Raw genomic sequence first — 23,180 nt, forward strand, 5'->3', positions numbered from 1 at the left:
CTCCTCTACCTTGCTTGCTTTTTCCTTTCTTTTTTTCCAGAAAAATAACGGTCACCGTCTGAGCGGCTGAGCCAATCACATTCAATAGACGCATGGATCAGTTCAAATTGGGAGAGGCCGCTCGTATCCCCCCTTATATGCAACAAAATGCAGTGACCCAGTCTGACGTTACACTCCGTGCTACCTGCCGCTGCAAGGGTCAACCGCGGCAACATTACATTTAAAAAAAAAGAAAAAAAAAGTTTGACCACAAGAGGGCCCATGGGTTTACAAAATCCACCAACCCTACGTCATCTACGCCACTGGTTGTGCTACTGTACAGTAATCAATGAGGCAAGCAAAAACAGAGCAAGATTTAAGTTCTGTTGCTAGCTAGCTAATGAGTAAGTCTTTGCATTAGCCCTGAAGATTGATTGACAGGATGGCATGATATCATTGGTTGAAATTTGTTGGTACTAGCTCATGTAATCATGGGTGTGTTTTTGTTTTACAAATTCTGATATAAAAATACAAAACTGTACTTTTGTACCTTTTTTGACCTATTGTTAAATAGATGAACAATATGACTGGAGATGTGATCTAAAGGGTTTAAAGGGCACTTTTCATTTCATCTCGTCTTAAACAGATAATGTTCAAGGTGTGCAGGGTGTGTCTTTTATGATGCTCTTAGCCCTCCACACCCAGCAAGTGCTGTGATGATATTCTTATCGGGGCAGCTTAACACCAGCAATGTCCTGTGCTCTTCTCACAACACGCTGGAGGTTTTTTTTGTAAGCTTCATTGCAACTGCTGTACCAGGCTGTCATGCAGTTTGTCAGGATTTTCTCTGTGGTGCATCTGTAAAATGTGACAAACAATTTTTGGGGGAGGTTGGCTCTCCATTGCCTCCTCAGAAAATAAAGCCATTGTTGTGCCTTAAGCTTACCTTACCCTGACCAGAGGACGTCCTCCAGTAAGTCCCTGTGACTCCTGGCAGCCTGAAGCTGGTGACTCTCTACACTGCCTCTGTGTTAACGGACAGGGCTGTGTGTGATCTTTTTGGTAGTTTCTGTTATGACATTCCATATCATATGTATGCCTCGCCAAAGGACCCCATTACCGCGTGCTCTCTCTCCTGTTAAAAGTCATTGTAGCTCACCCATTATTCTGGTCGCTTCATTTCTCTCTCCTTACAATCAATTTAAAGAGTAATCCAGCCAGATCAAATGAAAATGCATTAAAAGGAATAAAATGACAGTTTTCCTAATGAACTGATATACTGATCTACTTGATCCATAGTGAAAACATAGATAAGGAGCTATCCTGTGCCATTTGAAATAAATATAAACTGCCGACTGAAACTGTTCAAAAGATTTTAAGTGTCCTAATCAACTGGAAGTGTTAGTCACCATCGACAGAATGATACCAGTGATTTTTGTTAAAGTGAGATTACCAGTTGGAAACAATGTTCACCTTTGTATTTAAAAGGCCCAACTGAAGTTACTGTGACCAACCCAAAATTAAAATCCTGGCGCCTTGCTGCCATCCATCCATCCATCCATCCATCCATACATCCATCCATCCATTCATCCATCCATCTTCATTAATCAACTGACTCACCAAGTTCACTCTCGTACAGCCATGTGGAGTATCTACAGTCTGACAGCCATGTTGGATCAAAACCAGACTGACGGTGGTGACCCGTCTGCAGCTTTTTACTGTGTGCTTCGGTGGGGGGGCTGAACAGGTGTGTTTGGGTCTAGTCGTGGCGACGTTAACAGGGGCAGGAGATTGACAAGCGCTGTGGTCGGGGCTGGGAGAGATGCTCTCATTTTGGCTAACACTGGCCGCAGAGCTACCTATGCTCCCCGCCTCACCACGTTCGTTTAAAAAACACCGATATTTTTATGAACAGTTGGGGAACCTCTGGTCATCAATCTTGGTATCAGCCACAAAAATTGGTGAGCCTATAGTAATTTGCTTGAATAATTGTAATTTGATTGAATTCTGCATCAAAGTATGAATTTCAGCCAGGAAATAAGATCAGAACAAAAACCCACACTTTTCCTTAGTCAAATCAGAACTCTGTCACCAACTTTGGTCCCCTTATAGTAACTCTCTGCAGGTTTCTGCTCCTTCTTGGCAGCTAATGAGCCACTCCTCCTCGGTTTCACCCCTAGAAGAGCACACCTGAAGACCCCTACTGCACAGGAGGAGCAGTAGGTGGAGTGCAGCAGAGGGCCTTGAGTTTGCAGAGAATGGAAAGCCCGTAGCAGCCTTTAAGAATAGAAGTGGTGCATTCATCAAAGCTGAGTCTGGAAGTTTTGAGGGATGCAGGGTCAAATACTCTTGCTCTCTGTCTTTTCTCTTCATAGAGCCCTCACTTCAGTGACTTTGTGGATGAGCTGACCGAGTATCAGACCAAGAACGTCCTCGCCATCCCCATCATGAATGGTAAAGACATGGTCGCTGTCATGATGGCCATCAACAAGTTGGACGGGCCACACTTCACTACAAAGGATGAAGAGGTAACATCGAACACTGTCAGTCCTGGAAATTGACAGCACACTCCATTTTAGTGTTTTATTAATTTGGATAAAATGAACTTTACAGCTTTATACAGCACTTTTCTAAACAAACAACTACAGGAAAAATATGTTTTCCTCAGCTTTTGTGTGTTTTCCTTTTACTTATTTTTGTCATTACTTTTCCAAACTTGCTGTGTTAGGACCTGTCTGCCTGACTGGACAGTATTCCAACACATAAAACTCAGTCTGCCAAATAATCGTTTATGAGCACTGTTATAAATGCCACATAAAACTATATGACGTAGATGTAGCCTCTGTTGGGCAGTGTCAGATTTGCTCCTACACACATGCTTTTTTTTTCTTTTGTGGTATTTTGGGTGTATACATCCCAGGACCCTGTTGTCAGGTTAACAGATAACATATAATGTTTAGCTTTATAGAATAACTGTTTTCTTCAATTGTGATAGCATGCTGATTACAAACTGTAATCTAAAAATCACTATAAATTGAGTCATTAAATTATACAAATTTATAATCTGCATTTAGATCTGGATGTGAGTAAAAATGCACATATTTGTGGAGAATATCTAAATTTTGTCTGGGAATATTAAAGTAACTAGACTAGAACTTAAATTGTGACTGAAAAGTTCAGCCCAAAAAGGTCCAAGCCTCCTATGTACCACACAGTAGGACTTGGCGGTGACAGGGACAATACATGGGGGGAATTTGACCTGGCAATAACAAAATTGGGAAATAAAATGAAAAAAAACCCCAAAAAACTACTACTACTACTACTACTACTACTACTAATGATAATAATAAGAATAAGAATAAGAATAAGAATAAGAATAAGAATAAGAACCCAAACCAGTTGGATTCCGTCGGGTTCAGGCACAGATCTCAAGCTCTACTCCTGACCACAGACTTACGGTCATTTAAATTTATCCTGTTCAGCCACCTATATACATCAGACCGGCAATATGTTATTGGCCCGTGTCACCAAGGCCACACCCCCTTTGAGGAGAAACATTGTGGTATCATATAACGAGGGAGACAGGAAAATGACAAAAGGGTGCTGTGTATCAGGTGGTGAAACAAATAAACATATAAATCCAGTGTCAAACCATGACTCTTAGAGCTGAGACTTCAGTTCAGCCAAAACTTACCCGGACACACCAAAAATACAGAAAAATAGAAAAAGATGTAACTGGAATAAGCAGCAGACAGCAGGTAGCTTGTGATGTGTTTGTAGTTTGTAGTTGTCACAAACAAAAAATCCAATAGAGGGCAGCAAATACCACACAATGATAGCAGAATAAGTCATGTTTTTTCTAGAGTTTTCTGTACTTAAACTTGTATTAACCAGATAACTGCCACTTACTCTGTTACTATTGTTTGGATCAGTTATAATTAAGTTTGTGTTTGATATAACAGTAATGTATATGAATCATTCTGAGTTTCTTATTTCTCTGTTTCAGTACCACACACACAGTTACATGTAACATAGATCTCCAGGTCTATTATTTCTGTCTACCAACACAGCTTTATCTGCTGTGCTGCACTGATGGAAGTAACTTTAAAAAAGAAGATTCAAGTCTCTGAAAATTGTTTTCTAACAGACTCGAAGACGAGCGCAATCTGAGTCTCCTAAATAACACAGTCCTTTACAGATCCTCTGCTACACTGTGAAAGTCTGCCTTGAAAAAGGCGGCGCTATCAAGTTAGCTGCCAGCAGCATCTTTTCTGCTTCATCTCTGTTCTTCAGGAAGGCTTAGGGGGATTACTTTTGGTCCCACCCACTGTAAATCAAAATGTGATTGGTAAATTTACCTGTCACTTTCTAAACAAACACACAGGCTGTGACCTTCTGTCCCAGTGATCAAGTCCTAATCAATGAGTGAGCCAGATCTAACCTACCTCTGTTTAGAGACAACAACCAAAAATCTGATTCAATAGCTCTATTCTGCTGTTTCCAGGACAGTAAATCCTTTCCTTTCTGAAGCAAAGTTGATAGAAAATGAGGTGTAAATTCAGGGTACAAATCCATACAATCTCTGGTTCCCCAAACTTCCTTAAAAAGGAAAGGATACCAAAAGGAGAGTACTGATGATGTACCTCCAGAGAACAGTAATGGTTTATTTTGGCAAGAGTGTTAATTCCTCTTTGATGGCAATAAATATAGCTTAGCTATAGCTTATCATTTCAATTATGCTAAATAATAGACTGGTAGAATAGAAACTACTGCATTGTTAACATTAACTTGGGTGGGAAGCTTTTGGAGTATAGACACATTACAACAGCGACAGAGTGTTGTCTAAATCTTAGTCTGGAGTAGATCAAACCGTTGTCTTTAACAGGTTTTGTTATTTTCAGACAACAGTTAGCCTAACTATACCTGATAATGCAGTATAAGCAGTGTGTGGCCACTGACAGGAGCATGATGGCTGACCCATCAACCTTCAATAATAAAGGTATCACAAATGCTCTGGTTTTGACAGGGTCACAAAATGTTTTTAAAACAAAGGTTTTTTTATAAGGACATGGATACAAGCTTGTCAAAATTGTAATTCAAGAACATCAATTTTTTTAACATCTGTAGGAGCTTCAGTTTTCTGTCCTCCAAAAGGGGCTGTGGCCTTGAAGTTTTGGAGAATACAGTCCGAATACCAGTCTGAAGTATAGATGGAATGAAATTTACTTTGGCCTCATCCAAATATGGACCAAATTCAGTGAATTATAGCTGTTTAATTGGAAATGGACTAATTAATCTTAAACAAAGCAATCCATTCAAAACAGAACTTTGCGCCTACACCTCACTACACCTCAGGAAGGAAGCGTGGCCACGTGGGGTGCTATATGTACCCCAAAGAATCATCCCTATGTGTTGAGGAACCTGTGGCCTGACTTTCCTCTACATTTCACTGAAAGCTGTTCAGTACTTTTTAAGATATTCTGCTAAATAATAGATGGATAAACACCAGAATGAGACACATGATTTGTGTAAATATTAAACTTGATTGACAATTAAGCTTTAAACACCCAAACAACATGAAATCATTGTTTTATATCTGACTGAAACAACAAGTGATGTGCTAACACACTGAGTTGAGCCTTTTATTTGCATAAATCCATCAGCTATGTGTTTGTGCCTCAGCCTTCCTGCTGCTCTGGCCTCCAGTAACAGCTGTTGAACATGTCACCTGAACTCAGCTGATATATTGCCACACAAATCTAAAGCCTCCCAAATCATAACCAACATCTCTGATCCTTTGACATTCACATTTTTCAGCCGAGAGAGGGGCCTGTCAAAGAACGGTAGGACAGAGAAATTTCCAGTGGGTGCAAGGGGCTGGGCCACTATGATGGAAGAGTCTCAAAGAAGGATGAACTGAAAGATCACTGCTGAGTCTTTACTGACAAAACAAAAAATTACAAAGGCAGTCAGATTTGTGCACGTACCTTTTGCTTGTTGCATTAACCACTTGACACTGACTATTCTCAAGCACTGCCAAAACAGTTGTAGACCTCCACTGCAGCTGCGTGAAGGAGTGTTGAATTACCTGAAAGCCCTTGGTGGCTCACTGTCCAAATACCAGCCAGAAAAAGAACATTTTCATCGTCAAGAAAGAGGAGACGATGTTACCCTTTGGTTTAATATCATTTGTCAAACAGGCAGGTTGAATTATGTAACTGCTAGGAATTTTTGACATGAAATGAGATATGTGCCACTTGAAATATGTCACATGCTGTAGCAAAAAGTAAAAGTGATTCATATTACATGAAATGGAGCATTATAATGGTTATTGCTGTGCCTTTACCAGAAACCACAATCACATCCTTTTCTCAGTATTATACGGAGTAGGTGAAAGTGTGTGCTGTTTCTGTTTTTTTCAGACCCTGAACAAGTATCTCAACTTTGCCAACCTTATCCTGAGAGTTTTCCACCTGAGCTACCTGCACAACTGTGAGACCAGGAGGGGACAGGTGAGGCTTCATTCAAAGCTTTTGCACTTTGGCATCTGAATTAGCCTCATTCCCTTTTAAGATTAAATGAGTTGGAGCTAAAAATGTCCCACATTTGACTTTTCATTCGGTCTAGAGCGGGGGTGGTGGTGGGGGTGGGGGGTCGATCCGTTGTTGCATTTTGTTGCTGGTCTGGTTTTTGTTCACATTGACTTCTTTGCAAATGAACTAAGAGGAGTAAACGTGAAGTTTTACAGACTGATAGGACACTCTATACTGATGTGTATATTTATGTTCTTTGTGTCACAAAGACCTCACAAAGAAATTACAAAATTATTAGTATGAGTAGACTGCAAGTCCATCCCCTGAATAATGACTAACATGTAGAGACAAGACAAAAAACGTCTTTCACAGTGATGATTTTGGGCTTATTACGGTGGGATCGCTGTTGTACAAGCAGCAATGTTAACAGTATTTTAACTATTAATTAGGCAGGGCTGCACAGTTAATCAAAATATTATAAAAAAGTACATTGCAATTCACAGAAGTCACAATTTTTTTGGTAAAGTAAAAATCTGACAAACAGCACTATAATGAACTTATGTGGTGCTGTAGAGATGCCAAGATGTATGAAAACGTGTTAGTTTGGTAGAGAAAAGTCATATCAGCCTGATTTTAAAGGGATAGTTCATTCAAAAATGAAAATCCAATCATTATCTACTCACCTTCATGCTGATTGAAGGTCGGGTTTATTTTTTGAGTCCACAAAACACTGCTGGAGTTTCACAGGAAAACAGTGTTGTAGAATGTCCCAAACAATGGAAGTAAAAGAACAACAGAATCTAAACATAAAATGCCTCCATACTGCTTATGTGCTGTAATCCAAGTGTCCTGAAGACCCAACATGCCAAGCTGACTAAAAAAATATTATTTACAACATGTTTGTAGCCTGAATCTTCACTGTAGATCCTGAGCTTGGAGCCACGTTCACGTTCACACTGTCTGAACTGGCTGTGTGTGTTGTGATGGTGTACAAACAGCATGTTTGGATTTAAGGAGACTTGGATTTTGTCAGATGAGCAGTATGGAGGAATTTTATGTTATGTTGTTTTTTCTGTTTGAAAACTGGTCACCATTCACTTCCATTGCTTTGGAGATTCTGCAGCACTGTTTTCCTGTGAAACTCCAATAGTGTTTTTCGGACTAACAAAAAAACCCAGACCCTCAGTAAGCATGAGGATGAGTAGATAATGACTGAATTTTCATTCTTGGGTGAACTATCCATTTAAGATTTTTCTTACTGAAAACTATACTGTGAAAATGATCCTTCTCACTAGTTGTGAATCACATCGCAGTGACAATGTCTGTAAAAATAATTGCAATAGGTAGTTTACCCTCTTTTGCAACCATGTAATCAGGGAATATACCTACACTAACATTCGAACATGTTATAATGGTTGTTAAATGATTTGCATAAATATGTACATGGCTTATACAGATCAGTTATAAGTTTGCCTCCTGAACATATTTCACAGTCAGAAGATGAATTAATTTGTAGTTTAGCTTTGAAATCATGCTGAAATCACAGACCTGTTATCATGTTTTGTTTTCACCAGAGTCTGCTTAACAATGGGCCATTTCGAATGGTCCTAGTTTGGCTGTTTGGGCTGCAAACAGCTTTCACGGCTGCCCAAAATATGCAAAGAGAGCCATAAAACATGTATTAACAAGATCTCAATTCAACCAGACTGTAACAAAAATATACTGGAGGCAAGTAAGAGAAGTGGCAGGTATATAGGGGAAGGCCTGCAAATGTATACCTCAGGGTCTGTGGTGTGCATGAATTTTATAAAACTTTATAAAATAAGGTTTGCACTTTATCTACTCCTTTGTGCAGGTACTGCTGTGGTCGGCCAGCAAGGTGTTTGAAGAGCTGACTGACATAGAGAGGCAGTTCCACAAGGCCTTGTACACAGTCAGAGCTTTCCTCAACTGTGACCGTTACTCTGTGGGTCTGCTGGACATGACCAAGACCAAGGTGGGTTACCATAGATACACACACCCGCAGTCAGAGATAAGCTGGAAAATAAACGCAACAATTAATCCACTGTTTGTAGATCTCTATCTGGGCTGCACCTTTGTTGGTTGCCAGGTCTTGTGTTCCTGTTTTACACTGCAGTGTTGCCTCAACTTTACTCAAATTTCAAGGGTTAGGAGAAGCAGAGAGGGGCACCAGCATGGAAGCTAAACAATGCACTGTTGTGAACAGGGTCAGAAGCAAAAGGTATTTTAGCCACTTTTCAAAAAGGTTCTCCAAAAAATCAATATCAGTTTAAGTGTACTCTATATTTAGAATATTTCCTCTGCTGTTTTCTGGCTTCAAACTGCTGTTATATGAGTTGAATGTATCGCTCTCGCCAACCCACCAAACTGCAGAATCACTCATTTCACCTCACAGAGCCAAGGAGATGCTGGTCTAACTGCTGCCTTGATCTTTTAGTTTGTTTGTGTTATTGCGTGACTTTAGTGAATCTGAACTATCCTTTCAAAACACGATTCAAACAATAAAACAAACTAACAGACTAAGGTAGACCAGCAACTCCTGTGTTCTGCAAAGTAAAATGACTGATTTCTTCCACAAAGTTTGGTTGGTGATATTTGGCTTTTATAAAGGCTGTGTGACGGCAAAGGGAACCAGTAAAAATATTCTAAATATAGTGTACACTTAAAAGGATATTGCTTTTTTGTCTGTCTGTTTGTTTGTTTGTTTGTTTGTTTTAGAGGGAACTTTTTTAGGTGGCTAAAATCCATTTTTATCACTGATCCTGTCCACAGCAGTATAGTGCTTAGCTTCCATGTTCCAGAACCTTAAAACCTTGACTTTCTGACAAAAAAGATACTGGATATTACAATAAACTTTACAATAAACTCAATTTTCAACTGAGTGCATCCATTGCATATGAATTATGCACTGCTGTGTTACCATTCTCATCTGTGGTGGAAAATCTGAAAATGAAAACAGGCACAAAGACCAAGATTGTCTTTGTGGTGTTTTAATGGAGCTTTGCAAAGGATCAGTACACAGTCACACAGAGTGTAAAAGGAACTGACAAAGAATCACAAATGTACCTCTGTCTTATGGAATAAGGAAAACAAAGAAGGATTGAGAGAGGATGATTATGAAGTGCTTATCAAAAGGGTCAGGATGTGCTCGTGATATCAGGTGTTGTTCTTCCGAAGAAGCAGCTGTTTGTTCAAGGACAACTAACCAATTGGTGTCTGACAAATCATGAGAACTGAGAACTGACTATAAGGAATAGAATATAGTTCAGCATATATTTTACCACTACACATCCCATCTGAGTCTTGATGAGATCAGTTTCTGTTTTTTTTCTCCTTCTCTTTTGGGAAGAGGCATTTTCAGAAACTCCTTTGGGTTTTTGCTGTCTAATCTGCACGATTTTTCTGACTCCATCTAGACTTTTACTTTTATCCCTTCTGTTGATGACAGAAATGCTACATAAAACGATCTTCTGATCAGTGTCGTACAATCCTCATGTATTTGCGATCACTAACATATTGTCATAAATACTACTTATTGGCTGTGGCTGTCAACTAATTACAAGCAGCTGCCAGTTGATTCCTAACACCTGCTATCTGAGAACAAACACATGTTGTCTGCTTGCACAGATGGCTGTCTGTGAACAACACTGGATTCCATGAATAACGCACTTAAGAATAAACAAAACTAGTAGCTCAGCTTTGAGCCCATGTTTTGGAAACTGTGCAGTTTTTGAACACTGAACAAGAATTATTACACACTCCCCTAAGAGGCTGCTGGCATTAGCATTTTCAGGCAGAAAAGAGCTGTTGGCTGTACCCATAATATAATTAAGTGCATCTATATAATGAAACAACAGAAGAAGCTGGATCAGCTGTGTTGCTCCACTCTAAATCTGTTTTTTCTCTGGTGTTGTGTGTGTAGGAGTTCTTTGACCTGTGGCCAGTTCTGATGGGAGAAGTTCCACCGTATGATGGACCCAAAACTCCTGATGGCAGAGTAAGGAAATATTGACCACTTCTGCTACTACAACTATAACCACTACTCAGTGGTGATTTGTGACTATTAGAGCTGGGACAGTTCGGTCAAAATTTTGCCAGGTGCACCAAAAATGCAGCAAAATGGAAAAAAAAAATTTCAAAACCCTATAGAGGGCAGCAAACACCACACAATGATAACAGTACAATTAATGTTTTTTCCAGAGTTTTCTTCACTTAAACTTGTATTTAACAGTAGATAACTGCCATTTACTCTGTTACTATTGTTTAAATAAGTTATGATTAAGTTTGTGTTTGATATTAAGAGCTGTAATAATCTCTATGAATCATTCTGAGTTTCTTATTTGCCTGTTTCAGTACCACACACACAGTTACATGTAGCATAGATCTTCAGTTCTATTATTTCTGTCTACCAACACAGCTTTATCTGCTGTGCTGCACTGATGGAAGTAACTTTAAAAAAGAAGATTCAAGTCTCTGAAAATTGTTTTCTAACAGACTCGAGGACGAGCGCAATCTGAGTCTCCTAAATAACACATTCCTTTACAGATCCTCTGCTACACTGTGAAAGTCTGCCTTGAAAAAGGCAGCGCTATCAAATTAGCTGCCTAGCAACAGCATCAACTGATACATGTTGAGCAAGACCTCTCTGTTCTTCAGGAAGGACTACTGGGATTATTTTTGGTCCCACCCACTGTAAATCAAAATGTGATTGGTTACCTGTCACTTTCTAAACACTTTCTGTCCCAGTGATGAAGTCCTAACCAATGAGTGAGCCAGATCTCACCTTTCTCTACCTAGAGACAACAACAAAAAATTCTGATTGGATAACTTTATTTAGCTGTTTTTGGGAAAGTAACCCTTTCATTTCTGAAGCAAAGTTGATAGAAAATGAGGTTTAAACTAGGATTAGAAGAGAAGAGCCTAATAATTACATGAAATAAATTAGATAAAATATATTTAAATAAAACATTAAATAGTGATATGTTAGGCCCTCAGAGAAGGCTGTCAGGGTTCCATACTGCTACTACTGTTACTGCTCCTACTCATTTACTCTAGTGCCACCGTCAAATCAAAATGTCCTTCTGACTATTCCTTTCCCCACAAGAAGATAACTTTAAAAGTTATGAAATGTGCACTGATAGTACAGGCATAACCCTGCACAAATTGCAACAGTCTCTTTAAACTAACATCCCACTGGTCATCACTAAAACCAAATCCCATATCTTTTAACAACAGATTATATCAGCTTTGATTTCTAGTCTCCTCCTCTGGGTAGCCTCTTTAATCACCTAATGCTATGTTTTGACTAATACAGTAATAGTAATGCATCCAACTGCGTGTAGGCACCATCATCACAGCTCCAGAAACGGAAATCTTCGTTAGTGTAGCAGCACTGAGCACTGCTTCAGCTGACTACATTTACTATCAATACTGACTCAACATCCACATGAACAGTGCAGAATTTTCCCTTTAATCATGAGTCAAAACCGTTATGCAATATGATGTGATATTCTAAAAGTGACCTGTGTTGGGACTAGTTAAAAAGACCAAACTGGAATCTTGTTCACACAATGACTCTTGTTATGTTGTGTTTGTTCTCAAGGAAATTGTCTTCTACAAACTGATTGACTACATCCTACATGGCAAAGAGGACATCAAAGTCATACCGTAAGTCAGAGCACAGATCTAGTTTAAAGGTATTTTGTGGAGCCACTGGCTGAAGCAGCTTTTAAAGCATGGATCCCTGTTTTGTTTGTTTTTGTGCACATGGGCATGCACACACACATGCACTACACATTCCTGCTAATTGTGTGAGACTGTTCCACGGATCTTCAGGGTGTGGTAACATGCAAAGAAACAAAACAATACACCAACACAATCAGGAAAGAGGACTGTGAGCAAATGAACATGGTTGTAAACCAGACCTGGGCAAAATGCGGCCTTGGGGCTGGATGCAATGGAAGTTTTCATGTTGCCCTGCAAAGTCATCATGGAAATGTCACAAATTAAAAATCTAGCAAATCTTGTTTATCATTAAACTGTTATCAGACCTTTATTTTGAAAGGGGTCAGTGTTGTGTTCATTGGTAATGATAATAAACTATCTTTTATATCAAACTGTAACTTTATTGACTCAATGTTGTACATCCGTGTTGTTTATGTTGTTCTACTTTTGCTGCTACTGTTGTTGCAACCTGTATGCAGCATGCATGGTACACTGTGAAACATCACGTTTGGGACACAAAACAAAATATTAGGCCACAATTCATCACATGACAATTCAGAAAGGGTGACCAACAGTAGAAGTACATTTCTGAGCATTCCATTATTAGAGATTTGGTCATTATTAGGACCTTCTTTTAATTGTGTCTGGCCCACAGCAGCCTGATCAATTTCACACGTGAACCCCTGTGAAGAATAATTGCTCAGCCCTGATATAAACAATGCAGGGTTTGAATTTACAAGAAAAATGGGCTTTGCAAATGTTTTATAAGAAATTATGCATTCAGAATGTTTGTGAGACCTCAAGGATGCACAGTTTGGTGAGAAACACTGGATGTAAACACTGTAAACACAAACTTTTGCTTGCTTGCAAGAAACCTCCTCAGGGTGCCTTTAAGGTATTTGGAGATTGGTTCTCAGAGAGAAAACAACAGGACACTAATGTCATCTCTTCCTTCCAGACACAATCTAAATTTTACTGAATAAAAGATTAAAAAGGATAACTTCCAAGGCCAGGCGTAGCATTGCATAGAGTCTTTGTGACATTATGATCCTGTTTGGTTTTTCTATTGTCCAACAGTCATTACTACTCTCCAGCCATTCACTGCAGAATAATCTCACAATGTAAATTGAAAGTTGCTTATGCACTGTTTGATTTGAATGATTTTACATAACATTTATTTCCTACCTTGCAAAGTCAAATGTATACTGACCCTGAATAGGAAAGTAATTTACATAATTATTTTCCTGTTGTTATCAAAGATAATCATTATATAATTGAATTTCTCCTTGTTATGTTCTCTTCATCTGCAGGAATCCTCCGGCCGATCACTGGGCCCTCATTAGCGGTTTACCAACCTATGTTGCAGAGACTGGACTGGTCAGTGTCTCTTCCTTTATTCCAAATTCGCTCTGAGATTTTGAATAAAACTCACATAGTTGTGAAATGATCAGAGACTCTCAAATCCACAAGAACATTTTCCCACCATGTCAGAATAATCTGGCAGCATCATGAGTTTCACGCAGCATTTTTACATGTTTTCTCACTAAATAACATTACATCAATTTATCTTGGAAGAATGCAAAATAAACCACAAAAAGTTCCCATCATCAAACTTGCTGTTACGTTTTGATATTAAACTTGAACTCCACAACTTTACTTCCCACTATGCCGTCAGAAAGTCAGACTACCTCTTATAACAACATTTAACATACACATTATACAAGTCGTCAGTGAATAAATGTTTGTTTCACACCATTTCATGTCGGGGCACTGACAACTACAGGCACACAGAGATGTCATCTGTATCTGATTTAATATTGGCAGTTAAAAAATTATGAAATACATTTTCCTTGTAAGAAACTGAAAAGGTTTTAGAAATCAAAATATTCAGTTTGGCATTGAAATAGGGACTTTTCACAGTAAAGATATAAAAATATCCTTCAGCTGAAGAGAATAATCCTGAACTGCAATGATTTTAGTTCACTGTACTTGAGTTTTATACATATATTATATATTATTATATATTATAACAATATAATGTAAAAATTAAAGCAGTTGTGTAAAAATGCACTGAGATGAAAGTAAAACACTTACTGCATTACATTTTGGAAATTATTGATAATAATCAACTTTGGGTAGAGGAAAAATGTTTCCAACATTGTTTCAGGTGCTGTATGTCATGGCACTGCATAGAAACAGGCTGTGAGAAAACTCACATTCAGGTTACTTACTATTACTGATTATTATTTGTTCGAGTAAGTAGATTTGGGTTGCAGTAAAAGAGAGCTGGAGCATCCATCTTGACATGTTTACAACATTGCAAGATAAAAGTCCTCAAACAGGGCTTACTAAAATAGAGACATAACAATAAATAAATAAACTGTTTCAAACAATAGCCTGAACAGGTACCTTCCATGTGTCATCTCTGAAGGTCCTCTGTGGAGTTTTAAACCTCCAGTAGCCTTTGTTTTTTTTCTGCCTAAAATGTGTTTTTTCTAGGAGTCGCTCAACACAGTAACCAGTCCCTCCAGGAAGTTGCAATGTTGTGATCACAAAAGTTTACGCTAATTCAACCAATCCCTGTGAATTCTGTGTGACCTTGCAATTTTGCCCTTGCAATTTTGCCCAAACTCTACTACTTTTTTTCAAATTTGACCAATCGTAACTTCCCACAAGTTCCACCAATCACAGCAGTCCCCCTGCAAATGTCATACATGTACGTCTCAATGAACCGACTCAGTGTTTTGTTTTATTATTCACTACTTTTTTGCATTTATATATTTTTTTATTTTGTTATGGGTGCTGAAAAGAACACATTTGTTGTTGGAATCGACATTTATCAAAACTCTGGGCAATCTCATTTTAGAATTTTGTGCTGTTCTTGAGTTTGAGCTCCAAAAACATTTGATTTCTTTGCGTCCCTCAAGTGCACTTCGTCATTTACACGCACAAATTTTGAATTTTTGTAATTTTGTTCTTCCTGGAACATGTTGCCTTTGATTTTAAATTATTTATACAAAATAAATCACAACTTTCATTTGCAATTTTCTCTTGGTCTCACAATTTCATAATAAAATATGTTGCAATATACATCACAACTCTCATAAAATTAGGCAATTTAGACTGCAGTGATCCCAAAAAACGCCAGCGAGGGACTGTTAAACTATCCTGTCAACAGTGCCAGACTATTCCACTCAACAGGTGGCAGTAAGAAGCCAGAATATTTTGCAGTGTAGCAGCAAAGACAGGGAAGAAGAAGACCTCAAGCTAGTACACATGGATGTAAACAGTGCTGGATTTACAATTCTTAAAAAATGGGCTTTGCAAATATTTTATGAGGAAATGCACTCAAAATATTTGTTAGACCTCAAGGACACAATATGTTTTGGTGAATGTCTATGAATGTCAATATAGCTTTTGCTTGTTCACTAGAAAACTCCAAAGGGCTCCTGTGGGCCCTGAGTTGATGTTTATGATCACAGCACTGTGCTCTGTCAGCAGCTTTAAACAGTAACAGCATATTTCATCATTCTGTCTCAATTTGTACATGACTTTTCTGTTTTCTTAGTTCAGTATCAAAGGACAAGATGAGAGGTTAAGGCGTGTAACTGTCACATTTACATTCCTAAATTACAATGAGTTCATGAAAGTCACACGGACCCTGTTAAAGGAGAAGTGTGTGATTTCCAGTGGCATCTAGCGTTCAAACCTTAGATTGCAACTAAGAGGATTTACCCGGACACCGCCCCTCTCTCACCAAGAGTATGGTGGCCGTCAGCGGACAAAATGGCGAGCGAAAGCTATCTCACAACAAACTACAATTATGTGTGTAGGATGAATTACCTGTCCAGCAGAAAACAGGCAACCTCGACGTCACTGTGAAAATGTTTGTCCTCCATCAGCGATTTCCATCACACTATGCCGATGTTGATTCATGTTTTTGCCGTTTCCTGTCATGCTTGCGTTTACTTTCTTCGCGTCTCCGCTTCTTGGATGACAGGGATTCACTGTCCGCTGCTTTTTGTTCTGATACAGTGTATGTATGATCCTCCATTTGTCAAAACTGTGCCAGTCAAGGTTCACAACGCTAAATGGTCTGCCAGCAATCACCCGCGTCTATCCTCGCCGTCTACTTCCGTGTTTGCACTGCGGCGTCTACGTAAGGGCGCCATGGGCTTCCCAAGACTCATTGTTAGTGCAGTTTGTCCGCTCTGCGCTGCCGTAGACGGCGCAGGAAGATGATCTCCGTATGTCGACCCGACCATATGTAACTATAAATGACTATTTCTAAAGTAATGGGAACATATAGATTATGAGTTTACGTTGATTGATAATAATAAATAACATACTTATATATAATATATCTCATTTATGTACATAAATTCCTGTAATTATTACACACTGGTCCTTTAACACTTGTTAGAAGTCCAAACAGCATCACATGCTGTGGACCCCTATTGTTTTTGTTCTGATTATTATTTTTTTTCTATTCAGGCAAACAAAAAAGTTTAACCAGTCCCTGCAATATTGGGGAAAACTTGACATTTTTCCCTTCAGAAGACAAGCAGTTAGAAAAAAGCGCTTGGAAATTTCACCAATCACTGTAGGTTTCTCTATAAAGATAACCTACTTTAGAATGATCATGATTCAAAATGAAATTGAGGCTTAATCTCCACACACCAACTTTGTTTCCGCAGAACTTATTCTTTCTGACAACACTAACTCTAAGGCTCTGACCAGGCTTCTTTAACTGTCTGTACAGTCACCAACGCTAGTTCAGCTTTGTTTGTCCCCAAAGAGCAACATTAAAAGCACACATAAAATAACAATAGTAAGAATAAGTAGCATAGACTCAGCACTGCATCAATAAACAGCATAATAATTATAAAAGTACACTTTAAATACATGCTTAAACTGAGCAGTTTAGTTATGAAGCTGGCTCCCTACACAGCATGTAGGGAAAGCTGCAAGGTTACTTTGAAGTTTTAATAAAGGGCAAAAAAGAGTTAAAGGGATAGTTCACCCAAAAATGAAAATTCTGGAAGATCAGGTTTAGTTTTTTAGTCCACAAAATGCTGCTGGAGATTCACAGGAAGACAGTGTTGAAGAACAATAGAAGCAATGGGAGTGAATGGTGACCAGTTTTCAAACATAAAAAAACAACAGAATAAAATCATAAAACTCCTCCATACTGTTTGTCTGCTGTAATCCAAGTCTCCTAAAGCCCCAACATTCCAAGTTCACTAACAAAAATGTTATTTATACCATGTTTTTAGTCTGAATCTTCACTGTAGATCCTTAACTTGGAGCCACATTCACATGTACTTGCACACTGTCTGAACTGGCTGTGTGTGGTGAGATGGTGTGGGCTTTAGGAGACTTGGATTACACCAGACGAGGCATTTTATTTATTTATTTTGGTTGTTTTTTACTCTTGAAAACTGGTCACCAATCGCTTCCATTGTTTAAGAGATTCTGCAACACTGTTTTCCTGTGAAACTCCAGCAGTGTTTTGTAGTTACTAACAAAATAAACCCAACCCTCAATCAGCATGAAGGTGAGTAGATAATGACTGAATTTTCATTTTTGGGTGAACTATCCCTTGAAAGATCAGGAGTCTGTTTTTTATTTCATCCTTTCAGATTTATTCACAGCTTTGTGACAACTTTCTACCTGTTTCACCCGTTGTGAGCACGAGTACAGCTTACAGGCAAAAATCTATAAAATCCAGCATTGTGATTGAGTGTTTTCAGAATCAGTGAGTGTGATTCAACCACAACTTTTAGCTTTAAAGAAAATTCTCCTCATTATTTCTCACACTGACCTTTAGAATACAACTTTTCTGCTGTGCAGGGGTCCGTGTAAAACCAGTGTCCTTTAAAATATCTTTATTTCTAAACATCTTCATTGGAAGCTGCAGGCGGTCAGACGAGCATAATGCCATTAGGCCTTATTACACAGTTGTCAGTGTGCACACAGTTGTGGAAATGAAAAGTGCTCAGCCACATGCTGCTATGATGTATAATTGTAATTTCTGCAGCCGCTGTTATTAATCACATCATGCTTTTCCCAAACCACTGAGCTTGCCGTCGCTCATCTATCTATCCCTCCTTCTGCTCTATCCCGTCTGTCCTCCTCCCGTCCTGTCCTTTCATTGTCTTTGGAGCTTGTCATTTGTCAACCCTGCATCATCTTTACTCCCTCGTCTTCTTTTTTTCCTCTTCTACATCATGTAAGAGGTGAAACTTCTTCATAAATTGAGGGGAAAAAGACATGTCAGATTGACACTAGTGGTTGTGGATGCGACACAAGGGGGTGTTGAATGAAGTCACTGTGGGGCAATAAAACTTTGTCAACTCCTGAACATGAAAAATGCATTCCTTAAGCCAAAAAAAAAAAGCTGAAGGTGGAGTTTGTCATGTGACAACATGAGAGTGAAGATGTCATCCTTTTCTGCTTTTTTCTTGTTTTTATTCCTTCAAAACCTGCTGACCAAAACCTGACAAAACCAAATCAAACTCAGCACAGTGTTGCTCTGTTCATCAAATGTCATCATTCACAACTTTGTTATCTCTTCTTATTTCCTTTCTTCAACAGATTTGCAACATAATGAATGCAGCAGAAGATGAATTTTTTGAATTTCAGGTAAGATAGCTGCAGCTTCTTCTTTTGTTCAGAGACCACATCAATGAAACAAATCACTCAACAAAAAATTAAGACTAGATTAATGAGACAACAGAACTATTGACTTGGTTAAACTAAACATCAGTTTTTCATCAAGTGGACTAAAGTCCATTAGCTTGATTTCTTTCTGGAGACGATTCCTTTTTATTGTAAGAATGCTTTTCATTGTAAATGGGTTGTTTCTCAGTGATCATTTTATAAATGAAAGAACTCAGGCCTCCAGTTATATATATTTATACAAATGACTTTGAGGAGTCAGGCACCATAATTGATTTTTTTTTTATATGAAAAGCTGAAGGTTTCACTCAATCAGTAAAATTTAGGTACAGTAGGTAAACGTTTGTCTTGAAGTGCTGTAAGCAACATTCACAGTAGACCACCAGCATTTCAAACCAAAAATAAATGTTGCTTGTTTACATTTTAAGTTGGAAGAAAAAGAAAGCATCTGACACAGACTGCGCACAAAACTCACATCAAACTGTCAGTCCAGACAGTGCTTTTTGAGTATAGATCAAGATTATTATTACTTTGCCTATTTTTCAACTAAAATGTTTTCAGAAACATATATATATATATATATGTAGTGTACTGTTTAGCTGTAATATGAAGAAACTTAGTCACCAGGCCGCCATGTTGAAAATAGCGTGCACAACTGGACCAGATATTCAGAGAAGGTCAGATAACAACACACACAGCTCTGCTCAGGACACCATTATTCCACTATATCTTTACATTGAAAATAGTTGTTAGCTGAGATCTAGTGGGGCTGAATATTGTGTGTTGCAACTTTTTAATTTTAACATCAAATTTAAGTATGCTTCAGCTTTCTGACACAGTTGTCAATATGTCTCCATCCTCACAGATCTACCTCTGTAGATACTGCATTTTATTAAACCCTCACTTCTTTGCTTCCAAATTTAATTAAAATGGAAATCTCTAATATATTTACTGTAATAAATCATAAAATGACCCCAATATGTCATCAGAGATCAAGGAAACATGTTTAGTTAATATATCACTTTTCTCACAACAACACTGAAACCAAGGTGTCCCCCTTTGAAATTTCTGTTCCGAGGCACAATAACTGTTTTTGTATGTTTGTTTTATGTTAAATTAGAGTTAAAATTAGTCTGTTTATTAGTCTTAAGAAATCGTCGATAATCTTTTAGAAGGAATAGATATTTAAAATGCTTAAATTGAGGCAGTCACTGAACTCCAACTGAAGAATGTGTGTTTTCAGAGAAGTGGGCTTTTGGTTTCAGGCTGAACTTTATGTCGACAGACATCTGACAGTTTTAAACAGCTGATCAACTTCAAGCAGAGAACTCCATTTATGATGTTGCTCTCCTGCAGTGTTATTGCAGCCTGTCTGAGTCTCCTCCAAACTGGGAGAAGGGGGCAGGGGGAGACAACTTGCTTCACCTATAGATGAATCTGCCAAAGTACTGGAAGTTAACTGGAAGTTGCTGTGGTGGCGCCTTCCTACAACATGAGTGTGAATGAATGTGAATGGTCATAAGAAGTTAACAATTTTCTTCTTTTACCGTTACATTTTGTGTAATGTTCCTTTAGACAACAATGTCTAGGAAGTTGGGGAGAAGCTGTGTAGTTCGGCTCCTCCAACAGTTGTGTCAAATTTCAGTTTTAGAGAAAAAAAAAAAGGAATGTAAAATGCACAAAGCTTTACTTGATGAAGAGAACTGCTGTCTGAGCGCAGACTCTACAAAGATTCACTGAGTGTACAGAGAAACACCATGTTTGCCAGAAGAGGATCAAGAATATTTACAAAAAGGAACTGCAGTCCTGAAAATCTTGAATATCTGATGAAAAACATGAATTCATATATATTTTTTTTAATATATATTACACAGTACGTCATCAACATGGTGGAGGTGGTCTGATTTTCTCTTCTTCATTATCCATTTCTGGCTGTTGTAACTACTATTTAAAGCTCTACCATCCTAAAAGGAACTTTCCCCAGTTACTGAGGGCTGCTGTTTCATCCATCTGTTACTGTCAGCAGCCAACAGCAGGCAACAGCAGACGTAGTGTTTAGGAGGGAAACTGCAAGATCTTTTTTTTTTTTTTTAAATTGGTGCAATTGCGTGTTAAAAATAAAACAATGACACAGGTTAACAATAAAGGACACATGATGGACAGACATACAGACAGCTTAAAAATGACATGATAACATAAAACAGTTATGATGATGTCAGGGAGCAGAAATTAGGCTCGTATAGGTAGGGTGTGTGTTTGTGTGTGTGTGTGTGTGTGTGTGTGTGTGTGTGTGTGTGTGTGTGTGTGCATATGTTTGGATGTTTGTATGAGAGGCAGAGTATTCTTAGACAAATGACATGCATGGCAGAGAGAAGGAAAATGTATAGTGTTGTAATGTTGTAATGATTATATGATGATAAAACAATAATAAGAAAATATTGTCAGCATCATTATTATATACAATTTAATATAACACAACATACAGTAATGCAGTGGGATACAATATAAAAGTATATTATAAGGAGATATAATATAATATGATATATTATAATACAGTGTATTGCGATAATGATGACTAGAGTTACATTTATACAGCAGAGGGGTGAGGCCAGGCCGGGGGAGCGAAGAGGAGAGTGAGAGCCCCCTTCCCACCCAGGCCCAAGCAGTGCAACTGAGAGCCCAAGCTGTAGACAGGGGGTCGGATCCTCCCCACCATTACTCTGTTTTGTATACAGTTTTAGTTTTAGGCATATCTTGCTTTGAGCCGCGACCAGACCCAGAGTTGACCACTGCCCCATTGCAGGTCTGGCCAAAATCTCATACCTCATCCTCTGATCTGGACCACTCCCAAACCCTAACCCAAAAATGTGAGATCTTGTGAGAGAGAATATTTTAACTGAAACCAAGAAAAAACTTGCCTGAGTCTTGCAAGTTTTGGGTTCCATTCTAGACACAACCAACAGACACCAAGAGTGATGGACATGACCTGCCACCACAGTAATGGCCATGCCACTAGATGGCAGAACACATAAAGCAGTCACAGGATTCATCTATATGTTGTGTTAATAATATATATTATACAATATACTGTATATTTATTATTTCGATTCATATTAGTTGTTCTTATATATTTATTTATCCAGGAATGAACACATTCAGCACTGCCCTGCTTTATGTTCAGAATCTTTATGTGCCTTAACACCAGTGCTGCTGTGAGATAACAATTTTATTCATTATTTGTAATCCCATTTTTTGTAAAGTAATAGATGACACTAGAATTTTGCAGTCAGATTACAGTAATTGCATTAACTGTGAGCCTTCACTCTTGACTGATGTGACTAAAATAGAACTGAGAGTACACGTATTAAAAAACTAATGTAGCTATATAATGAGCTCTCATGTACCATAAGAGGCCACCAGAGAACAATCATAAGGAACGATTCTGCCATATAGTCCAACTGAATAAATGATATGTGCCTCATTCTTGGCTCTCCATAATTTAAATTAGTTTCCTGCGGGCCATAAAGGGCCCATTGTATTTATCCTTATTACACTCGATTTCTGATACAGTGGTAGCCATTGTCCCTGCTCATACATGGATCCTGCATCTGCACTGCTGACAATTAGGGTCTGAATGTTAACATGAAAATCCATCTCTTCTCTACAGTGTCATCTCAGTCTGAGGTTCATTGTGATACTGGAGTTATTTTGTGATGACGTACTATAATCCAAGATTTAAAAAAAAATCAATTTAGGGTTTGTACAGTGAAATTTAGATGCAGTTTTCCTTTTGCTACTGCTGAAAAAAAAAAAAAAAGTTCACAGTTCAAAGCAAAGCAGTTAAATCTCACTAGTGAGCTAAGGAAATGTGTGTCATATTACTTAAGCGTATAATATGTAAATTTACACTTAAAGTGAGAATGAAAGAATGAAAATCCAATCATTATGTACTCACCCTCATGCTGATAGAAGGTCTGGTTTAGTTTTTTAGTCCACAAAACACAGTGCTGCAGAATCTCCCAAACAATGGAAGTGAATGGTGACCAGTTTTCAAACGTAGAAAAACAACAAAAATGCTTCCATACCGTTTGTCTGGTGTAATCCAAGTCTCCTAAAGTACCAACATGCTGTTTGCACTCCATCACACCATTCACATGCAGTTCACACAGTGTGTACACACACATGAACATGACTCCCAGCTAAGGATCTACAGTGAAGATTCAGGCCAAAAACATGGTGTAA

General features: G+C 38.3%; 1 protein-coding gene across 1 annotated transcript in view; it reads left to right on the forward strand.

Annotated features, from left to right (window-relative positions):
- Nucleotides 1-23,180, forward strand: part of pde6a (phosphodiesterase 6A, cGMP-specific, rod, alpha) — a 78,242-nt gene that overhangs the window by 15,944 nt on the left and 39,118 nt on the right. The window contains exons 4-10 of the mRNA XM_084719827.1: nucleotides 2,355-2,507; nucleotides 6,402-6,491; nucleotides 8,368-8,508; nucleotides 10,456-10,530; nucleotides 12,136-12,200; nucleotides 13,568-13,634; nucleotides 18,855-18,902. Coding sequence (XP_084575953.1) covers nucleotides 2,355-2,507; nucleotides 6,402-6,491; nucleotides 8,368-8,508; nucleotides 10,456-10,530; nucleotides 12,136-12,200; nucleotides 13,568-13,634; nucleotides 18,855-18,902 — 639 coding nt within the window. The remainder of the gene's footprint in view (nucleotides 1-2,354; nucleotides 2,508-6,401; nucleotides 6,492-8,367; nucleotides 8,509-10,455; nucleotides 10,531-12,135; nucleotides 12,201-13,567; nucleotides 13,635-18,854; nucleotides 18,903-23,180) is intronic.

Source organism: Lutjanus erythropterus, chromosome 5 (assembly GCF_056507025.1).
Source record: "Lutjanus erythropterus isolate fLutEry1 chromosome 5, fLutEry1.hap2, whole genome shotgun sequence".
In the NCBI taxonomy this organism is placed as follows: Eukaryota; Metazoa; Chordata; class Actinopteri; order Lutjaniformes; family Lutjanidae; genus Lutjanus; species Lutjanus erythropterus.